The 20437-nt window shown below is 41.1% G+C and overlaps 1 protein-coding gene across 1 annotated transcript in view; it reads right to left on the bottom strand.

The window, feature by feature from the left end:
* The window catches only part of LOC118363666 (cadherin-23-like), a 544503-nt gene that overhangs the window by 474064 nt on the left and 50002 nt on the right, over window positions 1-20437 (bottom strand). Inside the window, exons 2-3 of the mRNA XM_052486131.1 lie at window positions 15430-15527; window positions 13322-13396 (exon numbers count right to left, since the gene is read on the bottom strand). Coding sequence (XP_052342091.1) covers window positions 13322-13396; window positions 15430-15514 — 160 coding nt within the window. The 5' untranslated portion in view covers window positions 15515-15527. The remainder of the gene's footprint in view (window positions 1-13321; window positions 13397-15429; window positions 15528-20437) is intronic.

The raw sequence follows: 20437 nt of genomic DNA, 5'->3' as shown, positions 1-20437 counted from the left end.
CGCACCTGATTACACATAGAAGTAGGCCTAGACTACCTGGCCTGCACGCATATGTAGGCTTATGAAAGGAGATCTGATACTATTTCTGATTGTCTTAACTCACCATCACCAGCTTCTCAAAGTAATGTTTTCTTCGCCTCAAACAGTAAGTAAACAAAGTCTGTTTTTACATCCATTGAGAATAACAATATTGAGGAACAACAAGTTCCTCAACGTAGGCTATTTAAAAAATATTTCCTGCTGTCTCCCTTTCGATAACAACTCAGCATGAGAGGGGAAAAAATGTAATGCTCTGATCAGGTTTATAATGTCATAAAATAGGCCTACCTGATGACTTCATATCCCTTGCGCAAATAACCAACAGAATATATTATACAATGTTGCAATTTTGTCTACACCAGCTTCTGGGCCTGACCAAGTTAATAGTTGATACAATGTTTAAGTTCCTTGCAGACAGGCCATGTGGCAGGTAGCCTGGCGGGTAAAAGTGTTGGGCCAGTAACCAAATGGTAGCTGGGTTGAATTCCCAAACTGATAAGGAAAAAATATGTTGTTCTGCACCTGGGAAAGGCAGTTAAACCACTGTTCCCCGGGCACCAATGACATGGATGTTGATTAAGGCAGCCCCCAGCACCTCTCTGATTCAGAGGGGTTTGGTTAAATGCAGAAAACATATTTCATTTGAATGCATTCAGTTGTACAACTGCCTAGGTATCCCACTTTCCTTTAGCCAATGTGATTTATAGGATATTTATTTTCAGCAGGATATTTTCTACCTGTGGGCTGCAATGTTTTTATTTGTTGGCTTTATGTAGGCTATTTTTACATATAGGCAATGGCAATAGAAGCTATTTTTAGATTTGTATCATTTTCATTTATATAGAATTTTGATGAACCACATGGCATAGATTTTGAGACATGAATACTTTTTATTATAAATTAAATGAAACTGTTCCATGAAAATGTGCATATGAAAATCATAACTGGCACACAGGTCAGTAGAAATGGTTGCCGACCACTGGTCTAGCCTATTACCGGCAACTTCAGGAGCATAAAGCCAGAATAAGCGAAGGCCAGCAACAGCGGGAGGGGTAGGCTCCGTCTTTAGTAATTTGTATGTCTTCATTTTTAATCACAGTGCTTAAGCATCAGACAAGCTCAGTAGCCTACATATAGTTGATTTTATTCAAACAAAGTGTGTGTGTATATATATGCATTTAAAAAGGGTCGATTGGTTGAAAGAACAGACGACTTTCGGTTCGATTAAGTTTTTTTCCCAGGACTTCCCAAACATGCTCAATGGGTGACATGTCTGGTGCGTATTCAAGCCGTGGTAGAACTGATACATTTTCAGCTTCCAGGAATTGTGAACAGATCCTTGTGTCATGGGGCCGTGCATTATCATGCTGAAACATGATATGATGGCGACGGATGAATGGCACGACAATGGGCCTCAGGATCCTGTCACGGTATCTCTGTGAATTCAAATTGCAATAGATAAACTGCAATTGTGTTTGTTGTCCATAGCTTATGCCTGCCCATACCATAACCCCACTGCCACCATGGAGCAATCTGTTTTCAACGTTGGCATCAGCAAACCGCTTGCCAACATGACGCCATACACGTGGTCTGCGGTTGCGAGGCCAGTTGGACATTCCTGCAGTCAGCATGCCAATTGCATATTCCCTCAAAATCATGTTTGACATTGTGTTGTGTGTCAGAGTGGCCTGGCATTGTCCTTAACACAATGTGCACCTGTATCATGGTCATGCTGTTTAATCAGCCTCTTGTTTTGCCACACCTGTAAAGTGGATGGATTATCTTGGCAAAGGACAAATGTTTACTAACAGGGATGTAAATACATTGTGCACAACATTTTAGAGAAAATGCCTTTTGTGCGTATGGAACGTTTCTTGGATCTTTTATTTCAGCTCATGAAACATTGGACCACCACTTTACATGTTGCGTTATATTTTTGTTCAGTGTATATTTTTTTAAATTCAAAGCCTCTTGAGAGACCTGGCTAGATGTGAAAATCATTGCCTGCATCCCAAATGGTACTCTATTCCTTATACAGTGCCTTCAAAAGGTATTCATACCCCTTGGATTTTGTGTCACTGGCATAATGTCAAAAAATGAAAAGCTGTAATGTCTTGAGTCAATAAGTATTCAACCCCTTTGTTATGGCAAGTCTAAAAACGTTCAGGAGTAAAAACTTGCTTAACAAATCAGATAATAAATTGCATGGACTCAGTGGAGGCTCCTCAGAGGAGGAAGGGGAGGACCATCCTCCTCAGTGAATTTCATAAAAATGTACATTTAAAAAGGTATCCTTTTCAGATAAAACTATGCTAAATATAACCACGTCACCAAATAATTGATTATAGCACACTATCTTGCAAATGTCTACAGTAGCCTCAAAAGCACTCAGTAGGGTAGCGCCATGGTGTAGCCAGGGGACAGCTAGCTGCATTCCTCCTCAGAGTACATTGACTTCAATACAAATGTAGGAAGTTCATGGTTCTCACCCCCTTACATAGACTGACACAGTAATTGTGACAACTTCCAGAGGACGTCCTCCTACATATCAGAGCTCTTGCAGCATGAACTGACATGCTGTCCACCCAATCAAAGGATCAGAGAATTAACTGAAAGCATAAGCTACAGCTAGCTGGCACTGCAGTGCATAACATGTGGTGAGTAGTTGACTCAAAGAGAGAGAAAGAAAATAGTTGAACAGTTTTTAACAAATTAGTTTCTTCCTAAATGAAGGAGAAACAAGAGCGAAAGAGATGTTGTAAATTTTTTCACTTTCAGTTTCCCTTACTTAGCTAGCAAATGTAGCTCGTTAGTTTAGCTAGCTGCAGTTGCTCAAACAGAGTGATGCTATGTTAGCTAGCTGGCTATGACCATCCAACACAACACTGGAACTCAAGTCAAGGTAAGCTTTTGGTTTGACTAATTTATTGCCACAGGGGCCCGCCAGTACACTAATTGTAGCGGGTTTACTAACGCGTTAGTTCTATTAGCTATGCTGACTATGATGCTACTTTAGCTAATATGGTGACAATAATCTAGGCTGTGCGTAGCGGTTTGGCTTGGAAAGTTTTTTTTCCCCTGGTCACATACAGCTGATGTGTTGTGTTTACGCGTGATCAGGGGTGTATTCAGTCCGCCGATTCTGCTGAATAAAAGTTTCTGAAACAGAAGCAAACGAAACAAAATGGGGATAAACATATCTGAATTTGTCCAATGGAAACTCTCATTTCCAACTGTTGGACTAATGATTAGACCCAATGTCAGCTAGATGCAGGCAAGAGTGTGCAAGGCGGTATTGAATATCACGGTCTGTCCATGTGTCACTCTCTGTCACATCAAATTTGTCTCTTGACCTGTGTGCACCTACGTTCTAAACTTTCATTCATAGGCTAGGTTGTAGATGGGAATAGGTAAAATTCTAGTATCATGTAGTAGCCTAAACCTATCACTGTTACATTTAACTGGGTGAATGGAATATTAATGACAGTCATCCAATAAGGCCATGCTCATGAAAAAAAATGTCCCTCCCTCATCTGAAAAGGCACTGACCGCCATTTGTGTGTAATAACAGTGTTTAACATTTTTGAATGACTACCTCATCTCTGTAGTCGAGCAGTGAGATGCAACCACAAAGACCAGGGGGGTTTTCCAATGGCTCACAAAGAAAGACACCTATTGGTAGATGGGTAAAAAAAGAAGCAGACATTGAATATTCCTTTGAGCATGGTGAAGTTACTAATTACACTTTGGATGGTGTATCAATACACCCAGTCACTACAAAGATACCGGCATCCTTCCTAACTCAGTTGCCGGAGAGGAATGAAACCACTTAAGGATTTCCCCATGGTGGCTTTAAAACAGTTACAGAGTTTAATGGCTGTGATAGGATACGCCTGAGGATGGATCAATAACATTGTAGTTATTCCAGAATACTAACCTAATTGACAGAGTGAAAACTGCAAAAAAGGGTGCAAAGAAATTAACATTTTTGTCCAAAATACAAAGTTGGGTAACATAGATAATTAAGATGTCTTATGTGATATACTTGTTATTAGAATGTATCCCTTCGGACTCTGGTGTTGGCAATTGCAGTTCTTCCTTCAGCTGGGGCTCAGTCACCTGGGGCCGAGAGAGGGGAGAGGTCAGATTTGTCTTTCACATGTCGCTGGTGCTATACAGAATATCAAAAAGGGAAGAGGACAGGAGGGAACATTGTCTTCATATGTCAATGTGTCTTTACCTATTCTTTAAACCATGTGAAGGGATGGCGTGATTAATGGGGAACCAATTACTTCTCTCCACAATGTCTGTGCGCCAGTCACTCCCTCCTTTGGCATTGGGGGATGTGCGTGGTAGTGTCTGGAACCATTGTATGTCATCTCTGATGTTGCACTAATCCTGGGATAGTGTATGACCTAGAGACTTACTCCCCTCAGTGAGCTTGTCCAGGAGTGGGGTCAAGAAGGGGTTTTACTTGAGATGGGAGTATCTGGAGTTGACAATTGATTTATGCAATTGGATCAGTTGGAGTTTTTGTGCTATGAAGGACCAGGAACGAGATTGGAACCTCGTTTTAGGAGCCAACCTGAAAGATAATCTGGCCACGGGATACTCCTTTCTCATTTAAAAAGTCTCACTTTGTGACCCGATCAAAACGGGTGGTTTGTTATGTCGACTAGGGGGTGGATCTTTGCTATAAAAGATCTCAGTAGCCTTTGTGTTGTGGCTCTCAACGAATCAAAGAGACTGTGATTCGTCGACAAGCCATCGCTATTGCTAAGCTCTCACTATTAAATATTTAGTTTAAGTATAACTCTGACTTGTGTGATAAGTTTGTCGCTCCTCATTTGATAATACAGAAATTAACCACCACAGAGTTCAGTGATGGGTCAAGACTGTAACTACCAATTGGATATCACAAAATTGGGGAGAAAAGGTAGAAACCGCCGACAGAACCGCCGACAGAAACAAACATCTTTCTGGTAAGAAGAGTGGCGGGGGCGTATGCCTCATGACTAACGAGACATGGTGTGATGAAGGAAACATACAGGAACTCAAATCCTTCTGTTCACCTGATTTAGAATTCCTCACAATCAAATGTAGACCGCATTATCTTTCAAGAGAATTCTCTTCGATTATAATCACAGCCGTATATATCCCCCCCCCCAAGCAGACACATCGATGGCTCTGAACTTTATTTAACTCTTTGCAAACTGGAAACCATTTATCCGGAGGCTGCATTCATTGTAGCTGGGGATTTTAACAAAGCTAATCTGAAAACAAGACTCCCTAAATTTTATCAGCATATCGATTGCGCAACCAGGGGTGGTAAAACCTTGGATCATTGTTACTCTAACTTCCGCGACGCATATAAGGCCCTGCCCCGCCCCCCTTTCGGAAAAGCTGACCACGTCTCCATTTTGCTGATCCCTGCCTACAGGCAGAAACTAAAACAAGAGGCTCCCACGCTGAGGTCTGTCCAACGCTGGTCAGACCAAGCTGACTCCACACTCCAAGACTGCTTCCATCACGTGGACTGGGACATGTTTCTGACTTAAAAATATTGACGAATACGCTGATGGTGTGCGAGTTCATTAGAACTGCGTCAAGATGTCGATAGCAACGATAAAAACATTCCCTAACCAGAAACCGTGGATTGATGGCAGCATTCGCGTGAAACTGAAAGCGCAAACCACTGCTTTTAATCAGGGCAAGGTGTCTGGTAACATGTCCGAATATAAACAATGCAGCTATTCCCTCCGCAAGGCTATTAAACAAGCTAAGGTCAGTACAGAGACAAAGTGGAATCTCAAAGACACAAGAGGCATGTGGCAGAGTCTAAGTCAATCACGGACTACAAGAAAAACCCAGCCCAGTCACGGACCAGGATGTCTTGCTCCCAGGCAGACTAAATAACTTTTTGCCCGCTTTGAGGACAATAAGTGCCACTGACACGCCTGCAACGAAAACATGGGTCTCTCCTTCACTGCAGCCGAGGTGAGTAAGACATTTAAACGTGTTAACCCTCGCAAGGCTGCAGGCCCAGACGGCATCCCCAGCCGCGCCCTCAGAGCATGCGCAGACCAGCTGGCCGGTGTGTTTACGGACATATTCAATCAATCCCTATACCAGTCTGCTGTTCCCACATGCTTCAAGAGGGCCACCATTGTTCCTGTTCCCAATAAAGCTAAGGTAACTGAGCTAAATGACTACCGGTTCACTTCCGTCATTGCTTTGAGAGACTAGTCAAGGACCATATCACCTCCACCCTACCTGACACCCTAGACCCACTAATTTGCTTACCGCCCAAATAGGTCCACAGACGATGCAATTTGCCCTAACCCACCTGGACAAGAGGAATACCTATGTGAGAATGCTGTTCATCGACTAAGCTCTTCAACACCATAGTACCCTCCAAGCTCGTCATCAAGCTCGAGACCCTGGGTCTCGACCCCGCCCTGTGCAACTGGGTACTGGACTTCCTGACAAGGGTAGGCAATCTGCTGATCCTCAACACGGGGGCCCCACAAGGGTGCGTCTGAAAACTGCTGGCCAAACTCAATAAGTTTGCGGAAGTGGTAGGCTTGAACCAACAACGACGAGACAGCCTATGAGGGCCCTCGGAGTGTGGTGTCAGGAAAATAACCTCACACTCAACGTCAACAAAACTTGATTGTGGACTTCAAAACAGCAGAGGGAACACCCCCTATCCATCGATGGAACAGAAGTGGAGAGGGTAGCAAGTTTTAAGTTCCTCGGCATACACATCACAAAACTGAATTGGTCCACTCACACTGACAGCGTCTGAAGAAGGAGCAGCAGCGCCTCTTCAACTGCAGGAGGCTGAAGAAATTTGGCTTGTCACCAAAAGCACTACAAACTTGATGCACAATCGAGAGCATCCTGGCGTGCTGTATCACCGCCTGGTACGGCAACTGCTCCGCCCTCAACCGTAAGGCTCTCCAGAGGGTAGTGAGGTCTGCACAACGCATCACCGGGGACAAACTACCTTCCAGGACACCTACACCACCCGATGTTACAGGAAGGCCATAAAGCTCATCAAGGACATCAACCACCCGAACCACTGCCTGTTCACCCCGCTATCATCCAGAAGGCGAGGTCAGTACAGGTGCATCAAAGCTGGGACCGAGAGACTGAAAAACAGCTTCTATCTCAAGGCCATCAGACTGTTAAACAGCCACCACTAACATTGAGTGGCTGCTGCCAACACACTGTCATTGACACTGACCCAACTTAGCCACTTTAAACAATGCTACCTTATATAATGTTACTTACCCTACATTATTCATCTCATATGCGTACACTCTAGACTGCATCCTTATGTAATACATGTATCACTAGCCACTAACTATGCCACTTTGTTTACTTTGTCTACATACTCATCTCATATGTATATACTGTACTCGATACCATCTACTGTATGCTGCTCTGTACCATCACTCATTCATATATCCTTATGTACATATTCTTTATCCCCTTACACTGTGTATAAGAATTGTTAGTTAGTTTTGGGTTAATTGTTAGAAGCACAAGCATTTCGCTAGATTAACATCTGCTAACCATGGTATATTTTGATTTGATTTAAAGTACCACAGAAAAAAGGCTAAAAATAAGAAAGAAATGGAATAGAGCTTTTAAGGAAAACCTGGTTCAATCTGCTTTCCAACAGACACTGGGAGACAAATTCCCCTTTCAGCAAGACAATAACCTAAAACACAAGACCAAATATACACCGGAATTGTTTACCAAGGCGATATTGAATGTTCCTGAGTGGCATAGTTACAGAATTGACTTAAATTGGCTTGAAAATCTATAGCAAGACTTGAAATGCGGTCTAGCAATGATCAACAACCATCTTGACAGAGCTTGAAGAATTTGTTAAAGAATAATTGTATAATCCAGGTGCGAAAAGCTCTAATATATCAGAAATATTCATATCTGTAATCGCTGCCAAAGGTGATGTATTGACTCAGGGGGTTGAATACTTATTTAATCAAGATATATTAGAGTTTCATCTTTCATCTTTTTTTTTTTTACAAATGTTAGAATTTTTCTTCCACTTTAACATTAAAGAATTTAGTGTAGGTCATTGACAAAAAAAAAATTAAATCCATTTTAATCCCACTTTGTAACACAACAAAATGTGAAAAAAGTCAAGGGCTGGGACTACTTTTGACCAGAACCATTTGGGATGCAGACATCGACTCAAGATACCACCAAGATACCACTGAGTCCTTACTCACCTTACTCAGTACAACACTTGACACAGTTCATCCATGTATACAGGTAAGAGTCATTTTCAGTTATTATACTTTTCAAATTTTGTCTCGATTTGGTCTTATGAGGCAAAATTTACTATTTTAAATTGACTCACTACGTTTATCCAATGGAAAAAATAAATGTTAAAATTTTGCTTCATAAGACCAAATCGAGGCAGTCGGTCACATATGACCGACGGGCTTGATTCAGTTTTATGCAGCAACATTTGAAATGTTGTTTTTTCCATTGGATAAAAGTAGAGACTCAGAGGTACACAATGGTATATCGTACATGAAAATGAAAATGACTGACAAAATTTGAAAAAGTATAATATCTGAAAATGACTCTTACCTGTATACATGGATGAGCTACAAAACGGTATATCATACACTACAGTTGAGGAACAATGGGAAACTAAATCTGCTTTGAAAGTTGATAAACTTGTAAAGCCACTTTTGAGAAAATGACCCTTGAATATTTGGGTAGACCTACTGGAGAGCTCTTCTTTGTCTACACGCATTCAGCATCGTTCACACCCTCTTAAGCCTTAGCCCCACCCATTTATTTAAGGTTTCACATGTGAGGCCATGTGATAAACAGAGTGAGTGGTTTAGTAAACAACCAAATATTTCAAAACTAAAAGTGGTAAAAGTAGTAGCCTACAATAAGGAAAAACTCCAGGTAAAAATACACTTTATCTAGTTCTAGTCATCTTGTTCTTCACATTTGAGTCGCTGGTAAACACACACTAAATAAAATAAAATCTAAGTTTACTTGTCACATGCACAGGAAACAGGGTTCAAAGGTACAGTGAAATGGTTACTTGCATAGTACAATATCAAAAACAGAATGTGCCCAGATAAATATTTTATAATGGTTAGATGACAAACGTACATGACAAACTTGGCTAAATTGATGGGTCATGTGAAGAAAATGCTATAGAAAAAACAGCCACATCTAGCTAAGTGGATAGGTCACTATTGTCTAGACATGTTCATTAAATACAATAGATGGCCTTAATCACCCCCCAGACACACCTGGAGAATCATTTAATGAAGTGGAGTCCTTTGTTTAGACATGTTTAGCTAGCTAAACAATAAACCGACAAAATCCCAACTCATACTACTACCAATAGTAAGACTGTCATAGCTGTAGTATGAATCTGCAGGTACCTTGCAAAAATATTAATCTCCCTTGCTGTTGGTCCTATATTGTTGCATTACACCCTGTAATTTAAATTGAATTAATGTAATGGACATACACAAAATAGTCCAAATTGGTGAAGTGAAATGAAATTTAAAAAATAAAAATGTTTTTAAAAAACAAGGAAAAGTGGCGCGTGCATATGTATTCACCCCTTTGCTATGAAGCCCATAAATAAGATATGGTGAAACCAATTACCTTCAGAAGTCACATAATTAGTTAGATTGCACACAGGTGGACTTTAGTTAAGTGTCACAGGCCCCAGAGTCTGCAACACCACTAAGCAAGGGGCACCACCAAGCAAGTGGCACCAATACACCAAGGAGCTCTCCAAACTGCTCAGGGACAAAGTTGTGGAGAAATACAGATCAGGGTTGGGTTAAAAAAAAATCTGAAACTTTGAACATCCCCCGAGCACCATTAAATGCATTATTAAAAATGGAAAGAATATGGCACCTGTCAAGAGAGGGCCGCCCACCAAAACTCATGGACCAGGCAAGGAGGGCATTAATCAGAGAGGCAACAAAGAGATCAAAGATAAGCCTGAAGGAGCTGCAACGCTCCACAGCAGAGATTGCATATGTCCATAGAACCATTTTAACCATTTTAGAACAATTTTAACCCATACACTCTACAGAGAGTGGCAAGAAAAAAAGCCATTGCTTAAAGAAAAAAATAAGCTAACACATTTGGTGTTTGCCAATAGGCATGTGGGAGACTGCCCAAACATTTGGAAGAAGGTACTCTGGTCAGATGAGACTAAAATTGAGCTTTTTGGCCATCAAGGAAAAGGCTATGTCTGGGGCAAACCCAACACTTCACATCACCCTGAGAACCTCATCCCAACAGTGAAGCATGGTGGTGGAAGCATCATGCTGTGGGGATGTTTTTCATCGGCAGAAACTGGAAAACTGGTCAGAATTGAAGGAATGATGGATGCCGCTAAATACAGGAGAATTATTGAGGGAAACCTGTTTCAGTCATCCAGAGATTTGAGACTGGGACGGAGGTTCCCCCTCCAGCAGGACAATGACCCTAAACATACTGCTAAAGCAACACTTGAGTGATATAAGAGGAAACATTTAAATGTCTTGGAATGGCCTCGTCAAAGCCCAGACCTCAATCCAATTGAGAATCTGTGGTTTTACTTAAAGATTGCTATACACCAGCGGAACCCATCCAACTTGAAGGAGCTGGAGCAGTTTTTCCTTGAAGAATGGGCAAAAATCTCAGTGGCTAGATGTGCCACGCTGATAGAGACATACCCCAAGAGACTTGCAGCTGTATTTGCTGCAAAAGGTGGCTCTACAAAATATTGACTTTGGGGGGTGGGGGGGGGGGGGTGAATTAATGCACGCTCAAATTCTGTTTTTTGTTATATTTCTTGTTCGTTTCACAATAAAAAATATTTTGTATCTTCAAAGTGGTAGGCATGTTGTGTAAATCAAATATAACCCCCCCCCCCAAAAAATATATATTTTAATTCCAGGTTGTAAGGCAACAAAATAGGAAAAATGCCAAGAGTGTGAATACTTTCGCAAGCTATTGTAGCTGAAGTGCTAACCAACTACGTTCAATGTTAGCTAGCTAACATTAGGCTTTAACATTTCTGGCGCAAGCGTTCTGCTAGAGACCCACCTCGACAGCAGAAATAGTCATAATAAACATCCATAAAAAATCCAATCGCTGTACATCGGATTAAAGATGATCTTCTTGTTAATCCAGCCGCTTTGTCAGATTTCAAAAAGGCTTTACGGTGAAAGCATACCAAGTTATCTGAGGACAGTGCCCTGCTTACAAAAGCATACAAACATTTTACAACCAAAATAGCGAGAATAGCCATAAAATTTATCATATACCTTTGAAGATCTTCATATGGTTGCAGTCACAAGAGTCTCAGCTACACAATAAATGCTTGTTTTGTTCTATAAAGTCCCTGTTTATATCCCAAAAACTCAGTTTTGTTGGCGTGTGTTGTTCAGTTATACACTGGCTCAAAGACGGCCAAAAGATGCAGATGAATACATCCTAACAGTACCGGTAAGGTACATCGAAACATGTCAAACGATGTTTATAATTAATCCTCAGGTTGTCAATTATCTAAATATTCGGACAACCTGACAATAGCGTATTGAATAGAAAGGAAAAACAACGAAGACTGCGCACTCGTTCATGTGCAAAACCAGCAGAAAACAAGCTTGAAACAATGTCTAAAGACTAGTGGAAGCCATAGGCTTCAACTGCAATCTGGATCCTAACCCATTAGATACTCTATAGGCATCCAATTGAAAATAATCATAAAAAATCCCACTTCCCGGGTTGGATTTTCCTCAGGTTTTCACATGCCATATCAGTTCTATTATACTCACCAGACATAATTTTAACAGTTCTGGAAACTGTGTTTCTATCCAAATCTACCAATCTATCCAAATCGACCAATTGTATGCATATCCTAGCTTCTGGGCCTGAGTAACAGGCAGTTTACATTGGACACGTTCTCATCCAGACATCAAAACCCTTCCCCAAGCCATTAGAAGTTTTAACTAGCAATGCAAATATTTTCTGATTTGAATAATATTATCACACAGATCATAAATGTAATGTTTGCTAGCGAGGCAGCAATCTAACGGTCACTACCTAGCTAACAGTACGCTTTAACTTTCAATGAAAATTACTTTGACAAAATTAGGAATGTATGATATCGGAAAATATAGCTAGACTTTTACCCGTATACATGAATAAACGCTAGCGTCCCATCTGGCCAACATCCAGTGAGGTTGTAGAGCGCCAAATTCAATTACAGAAATGCTAATTATAAAAATTCAGAAAACAAAACATATTTTACATAGGTTTAAAATTAAATTCTTGTTAAACCAACCATAGGGTCATATTTATAAAGTGCTTTTCAGCGAAAGCATACCTAACCCAGAACATAGCCCAGTTGACAAATAATTACAAACAGTAACCAGCCAAGCAGAAGCGTTACAAAACTCAGAAGTAGAGATACAATTATTCCCTTATCTTTGATGATCTTCATATGGTGGCAATCAGAAGACATTCATTTACTCAATAAATGTTCATTTTGTTCGATGAAGTCTCTTTATATCCAAAAATCTCAGTTTTGGTAGCGCGTTTTCTTCAGTAATCCACAGGCTCAAACTCAGTCAAAACAATCAGACATAAAATCCAAATTGTATCCATAAAGTTCATAGAAACATGTCAAACGATGTTTATATTCCATTCTCAGGTTGTTTTTTAGCCTAAATGATCTATAATATTTCAACCGGACAATGATGTTGTCAATATAAAAGGTAAACAAGAAATGCACATGCGCCTGAAAAAGCTCTGCGACACGTTAGGGTCCACTCATTCAGACTGTCTTACTCCCTCAGTCTTACTCCCTCACATCTGAGTCAATGGATACTGTAAGTCAATGGATACTGTAATGGCATTGAATAGAAAACTACAAAACCAACAAAAAAAGTACTTCCTGAATGGATTTTCGCAGGTTTTCGCCTGCTAAATCAGTTATGTTATACTCACAGACACTATTTTAACAGTTTTGGAAATGTTAGTGTTTTCTATCCAAATCTACCAGTTATATGCATGTCATATCTTCTGGGCCCGAGTAGCAGGCCATTTAATTTGGGCATGCTTTTCATCCAAAATGCTGAATGCTGCCCCCTACTCTAGAGAGGTTAATGTTCTATATTGCTCTGGTCCTCCATATCGCTGTAAATGAAAACTGGACCGTCTGCTGACACACAAATCAAATATGGTCACACACACTAAGACTCACCGACTGGTGTGTTCTCGTAGATGAGAAGATAGGAGTGGAAAAAGTAGTTCTGGAAGCGTGGAGGCTGGTTGGAGGCTGTGGAAGAGGAGAGAAAGAGAGAAGAGTGGGATTAGGTTAGGCACTATAGGGTCTTGTGATGTCCCTATACAGAAATAAATGTTTAAGTACCTGGAGACATAGGCATACACTGCAGGAATACGGATATGTGTGTGTGCGTGCTTGATCGTGCTTATGATTTTAACAAAACAAATTTGAGAACAAGGCTACCTAAATTCTGTCAACATGTCGATTGCGGCACTCATGCGGACAATACACTGGCCGCTACTTTAACTTCCGCGATGCATACAAGGCCCTCCCCCACCTTCCCTTCGGCAAATCAGACCACGACTCCATTTTGCTCCTACCGTCCTATAGGCAGAAACTCAAACAGGATGTACCTGCGACTAGAACCATTCAACGCTGGTCTGACCAATCGGAATTCACGCTTCAAGATTATTTTGATCACGCGGACTGGGAAATGTTCCAGGCAGCTTCAGAGAATAACATCGATGTATACGCTGACTCTGTGAATGAGTTTATTAGGAAGTGCAGAAACCATCAATAGATGGCGGCTTTCGTGCAAAACTGAAAGCGTGAACCACCGCATTTACACAACATTGACGGGAAAGTAGTGGAGAAGGTGGAAAGTTTTTTAAGTTCCTCGCCGTGCACATCACAGATGGGCCACCCATACAGACAGTGTAGTGAAGAAGGTGCAACAGCTCCTCTTCAACCTCAGGATGCTGAATACATTTGTTTTGTCACCTAAAAACCTGACAAACTTTTACAGATGCACAATATCACCGCCTGGTACGGCAACTGCACCACCCTCAACCGCAAGGCACTCCAGAGGGTGGTGTGGTCTGCACAACACATCACCAGGGGGGAAACTACCTGTCTTCCTGGACACCTACAACTAGTGATGTCACAGGAAGGACAAAAAGTGCCTGTTCACCCTGCTGCCATCCAGAAGGCGAGGTCAGTACAGGTGCATCAAAGCTGGGACCGAGAGACTGAAAAACAGCTTCTATCTAAAGGCTATCAGACTGTTAAATAGCAATCACTAACTCAGAGAGGCTGCTGACTAGATACAGACTCAAATCATTGACACTTTAATAAATGGATCACTCATCACGTTAAATGACGACACTTTAACAATGATTAAATATCCTACATCACTCATCTCATGTATATACTGTATCTTATACCATCTATTACATCTGCCTATGCTGCTCGGCCATCGCTCATCCATATACAATGGGGCAAAAAAGTATTTAGTCAGCCACCAATTGTGCAAGTTCTCCCACTTAAAAAGATGAGAGAGGTCTGTAATTTTCATCATAGGTACACTTCAACTATGACAGACAAAATGAGAATAAGAAATCCAGAAAATCACATTCTGGATTTTTAATGAATTTATTTGCAAATTATGGTGGAAAATAAGTATTTGGTCAATAACAAAAGTTGATCTCAATACTTTGTTATATACCATTTGTTGGCAATGACAGAGGTCAAACGTTTTCTGTACGTCTTCACAAGGTTTTCACACACTGTTGCTGGTATTTTGGCCCATTCCTCCATGCAGATCTCCTCTAGAGCAGTGATGTTTTGGGGCTGTTGCTGGGCAACATGATATTGTGGATTTATATTTTTGCCTGAAGATCTTTTCCTTTTTTCTTTATTAAATCACCGTCTCTAGTACTGCTGTGTCTGCCTCATCTTCTGGGTTCTGCCGACTATTAGTGGCTCAGTTTACTAAGTGACTGTTTCTCACACCGGAGACCTGAGTTCGTAACCGTGTCCTGACAGTTCAGGCAGACATATTGTTCAAGATGGATCACCAGGTATGGATGAAGAAAGCTAGACTAAAGAGACAAGAAGTGATAAGAGGGATTGGCGATTGATAGATATGTAAAACAAAACAAAAATAATTATAAGGGAGGAAAATTTGGGTTTTGAGAAGAGGAGAGGGAGGAGAACAAAGGGAATGTAGGAGTGGAATGTGATTTCATGGAAGGATATGAGAGAGGGATAACATGGAGAGTAAGTAGTAAGTAGTGGGGACTCACCTTCGCAAAAGGAGTTTAGGATGAAGAAGGATAGGAGAAGCTTGGCCACCGTCATCCTGCCACCGAAACCCACACTCCACAACATTGCCTGCTCCACACTGCAACAAACACACACATAGGACACATTCAGTGTGTGTGTGTGTGTTTTAAGAAAATTCAAATTTTCTAGAGTGAAAATGTACATTTATGACTGTAAGTACTGTTCTCCGAAGGAGGGAAATGAGGTACAACACAGCTATGGGGAATTTGTACGCAAGGGCCCTCTACTGAAGAACATTAGAATCACGCCTGACACGGCCAATGAACACCAAGCACCGCCTTCCAAAGGTGATAAACCCGAGGTATGGATTCATTCATTCAAATCAATACTGCTCTTGGTCAAGCCTCTTAATATAGGAAAGAGGAGCCAACTGAAGAGTCCAACAGAATATTTATTATTGCTCCCATCTGTCACATGCACCTATGTTAGCTTTTTCAAAAGCTCTAAAACTGTCAAATATTATGTTCAAAGTAGTCCAACCTACAGAATAAACCAACAGACCACTCCAATAACATTTTCAGTAACGGTTACAGAATATTTTTTTAGTTTCTATGGATGTGATATGTTGTTTATCTACCTGAATGCACTGACTGTAAATCACTCTGGATTAGAACGAATCATAGATCTCTTGGCTGTTTAACAAGTTTGAACATCACAGTAGAGTAAGGCATAGTTTAGTACAGTAGAGTACGATATGGTATGTTACGGTACAGGACAGTAGAGTTGATTTAATAGAATAGACTACAGTACACTAGAGTATAGTATAGTTTAATTCCGGACATCTGTGGACGTTGGAATATATTATTATCCAACACATCCATGATTTTTATTGAGAAGTCAAATGAATCTACCAGGTAACTCCATCAGTCCAAAACCCTCACTCAGACTAAAAACGAGTTTAAACTAGGCTTGGTTATACTAGATTTCATGACAACTTTACCTTTCCTTTCTTGCAATCAGTTTCAAACAGAACATCCACTTCCGCCATTGCTCCGACCCAGATCTAAGGAAAGACCTTCACAATGATGCTTGCGATCTGATGGCTACGAACCCTTGTCAATCATTACTGCCAAACAACACATCTAGACAGTGGCGGTTTTAGCATATACATCTTTGTAAGCACTTTGAATTCAGAACATGGGCGTTCTTACAGTATTCTCCCTGTACACCAAGTTAGAACCGTAGGATAAATAACAGGGGAATATAAGCAGACAATGAAAGCTTTTACAATATTTGATGATGACATTTCCATTAATTTGTGACAAGGGGGCAGTATTTTCATTTTTGGAAAAACAATGTTCCCGTAGTAAACAGGATATTTTGTCAGGACAATATGCTAGAATATGCATATAATTGACAGCTTAGGATAGAAAACACTCAATTTTCCAAAACTGTAAAAATATTGTCTGTGAGTATAACAGAACTGATATTGCAGGAAAAATCCAATCCGGAAGTGACTCATCTTTTGAAAGCTCTGCGTCCCTATTGAGCAGTGAATTGGCTATCAACCAGATTACTTTTTCTCCGTATTCCCCAAGGCGTCTACAGCATTGTGACGTAGTTTTACACATTTATGTTGAAGAATACCCGTAAGAGGCTACATTGCGCAACTGGTCACCTGATGGCTCCCAGAGTGATTCTTGCGTAAAATACAGAGGTAGCCATTATTCCAATCGGTCCTACTGAAAAACCAATTGTCCCGGTGGATATATTATCGAATAGATATTTGAAAAACACCTTGAGGATTGATTATAAACAACGTTTGCCATGTTTCTGTCGATATTATGGAGCCAATTTGGAATATTTTTCGGCGTTTGTGACTGCAATTCCCGGGCGATTTCTGAGCCAAACGTGAAGAACAAACGGAGCTATTTCGCCTACATAAATAATATTTTTGGAAAAAAGGAACATTGGCTATTTAACTGGGAGTCTCGTGAGTGAAAACATTCGAAGCTCATCAAAGGAAAACGATTTAATTTGATTGCTTTTCTGATTTCCGTGACCAAGTTACCTGCTGCTAGCTGGACAAAATGCTATGCTAGGCTATCGAAACACAAATGCTTGTCTAGCTTTGGCTGTAAAGCATATTTTGAAAAGCTGAGATGACAGAGTGACTAACAAAAGGCTAAGCTGTGTCTCAATATATTTCACTTGTGATTTTGAATATAAATATTTTCTAGGAATATTTAAGTCCTTTGCGTTATGCTAATTAGTGTCAGTCGATGATTACGCTCCCGCACGCGGGATGGGGAGTCACTAGAGGTTAAACAGGCTTTAGGCTGCATGTGCACCACCAAGTCAGAACAGTAGTTCTGATGGGAAGAGGGACCAAATTCTTAGGGTGAGCTACTGGGTAACTAATAGCTTACTACACAACATACAATTAGTATTACTTTACACTTATCTCCCTGCCATATTACATAATTTATGCAGCAGCATATAATACATATTTTTGGACCGCTATGCTGTGCTCACTTGAACAGAAAGGTGGTCCTTCTTGAGGCCAAACTTTGTTGTCAAATTCTGGCATTCTCTGAATTTATGGGGTTTAAGAGAACTGGGAACTCAACAAAAAAAAAAGTTTAATTATGATGTCAGTGATCTTCAGGTCAGAGCTCTAGAAAGAGGCCCGAGATCTCAACTTGGAATTATGAGTTGGATGACCGTTCAAAACTTACTTTCCCAGTTGTTTCTTTACAAGTTTCCAGTTGTCTTGAACGCACTAAGGTCTGAGATGTCCAAGTTCCGAGTTTCTAGATGTTTTGAGCGCGGCAGAAGGAATGCTGGTTTGACAGCATGGCCAATGTATTCAACCTTTTCTGGCCAATATGTATTAGGTGTGAATGTTTATCCTTTTAAGCTTGGAAAAGAGACCAGACTTGGACCACACATCCTCTCCACCAAATAGTAGGCAGGGGAAGCAAAATAGTGATTGCTTTGCGACGCTCACAGTTAGCCACTGATTCCTTCCAAACCACTCATTGTTGAATATGCAATTTCCAAACTGTTGTTTAATGTTTAGGTCCAATGGCCGATGGCCAATGAGCACCGATACATTTAATCTATAATTTATCTTCATATGTTTTAGATTAACTAACTTCAAAGTAATGACTCGGGACGTCGGGTTTGATATGAAAGCTTCTTTTAGTAATAATACTTGTTCACGTTACATTTAATATCTTTAGATTCTACAGAGCAATGCAGGTAAGATGCTAGCGGAAAATCAGCTTAATCACTTTGCACCTGCACATAACTGCCGCGTTATCTCTCTCATTCCTGTCGCAAGGCATTCTGGATCTTGTAGTCAAATTCAATACTAACCAATACAATTGCATATGTAAATAACTGTAAAGAAATATCTTTAGATACAGCTCCATGAATTAACTTAAACATTAACTCTGTAACACATTAAAGTTACAACAATATGACAAGATTGTTGAGTCATGATGATGACTACTTGTCTCGCTAAGATTTTGAAAGTGTGATGTTGACATGATCAGTCCAATCAAAGCTACAGTTGATGTAACATTATTTGACAGACATATCTGTCTGAACAGGGGAAGGAAATAACAGGTGATTGAGTCCAGGTGAGTCCAAATGATCGCTGATGCGCGTGACGAATGAAGCAGGTGTGCGTAATGATGTTGGCAAGAGTGCGTAATCCTGGGGAGCAGGTGTGACAGTACTCCCCCTCCCCTAGGGGGCAACACCCGGCGTCCCACCTGGGTGGGCCTGACGGGCTGGCCGAGGCACGGGCACTGGGCAAGCCGGCTGGGGGTAAAATCTTGACCAGCTGGCAGAGGCGTGGTAGCCTGGCGAGCCGGCTGAGGTGTAAAACCCTGGCGATCTGGCTGAGGCCTGACGTGGGATGTGTGCCTGCCGAGCCATCCAGGGCAAGGAAACCTCTTGAGCCAGTTAGGAATTCTGATGAGCTAGCTTAGGCACCCCTGTTTCTATCGGCGGCGGCCCCTGGACCCGATGTCACCACTAACCGAAATGCCAGCACTCCCTGATGCGCCGTTTGATGGCTTCCGCATTCTGTAAGGACCGCTGCTGAAGTCGGGAAGCAGGTACGGGGAGTCAAACATTTAATGAGGAACAGACAAGGAACAAGACAGGAACAGTGTCAGCACATGGGTGACAAAACGGCATACGAATGTTAATGCAGAAGCGGGGGACAGACAGATATAAGGAAGGAAATAACAGGTGATTGAGTCCAGGTGAGTCCAAATGATTGCTGATGCATGTGACGAGGGAATCAGGTGTGTGTAATGATGGTGGCAGGAGTGTGTAATGCTGTGGAGCCCGGCGCCCTCGAGCTCCAGGGAGAAGTGCGGGAGCAGGCGTGACACTGACTACTAATGGATGGGGAATTTAACATGAACTGCTCATTTACACACTCTTTAATGCCTCATAATCAGGATATCTAGGTGTTAATGACCTCGTGAAACTCACTGTCTGTCTGGCAAAATATTTAAATAAAGGGAAGTGTTAATTATATTTAGAGAGAGAGGGCTTATCTGTTAGCACAGCGTCATTAGGCCAACTGTAAGGTTGATATTAATTAGGCATAATCACACTTAATATGAGGAGGGCATAATTAAGCTTCTTGCTAATTGCAGTGTTTGTTTACTGGTATTTACTGTTAATGTCACCGAGTTGAGTGTTGGGTCTAGTGGGGTGACACAAGGGAACATGACTCGACACTTACATTTTATCCACATCCCATCTCAAGGACTGGGTGTATTTCATTTGTGCACATCGTAGAAGACTGTTGCAAAACATTTTGCAACTAAAATGAGTTTATTTTTCAAGTAGATACCTCCCTGTTTCGGCCTGTTTGTTTCCTTTTGGTTTCCAGTGGATACACCCGATACACTGTATGTTAGGGAGATGTCACACTCCCTAAATCTGGATTTTACTTCTTACCCTTCAAATAACATGTGTAAATGTATAGCTTAATGTCAA

The sequence above is a fragment of the Oncorhynchus keta genome, chromosome 3 (assembly GCF_023373465.1).
Source record: "Oncorhynchus keta strain PuntledgeMale-10-30-2019 chromosome 3, Oket_V2, whole genome shotgun sequence".
Classification (NCBI taxonomy): Eukaryota; Metazoa; Chordata; class Actinopteri; order Salmoniformes; family Salmonidae; genus Oncorhynchus; species Oncorhynchus keta.
This window is presented reverse-complemented; position numbering and strand designations above follow the sequence as displayed.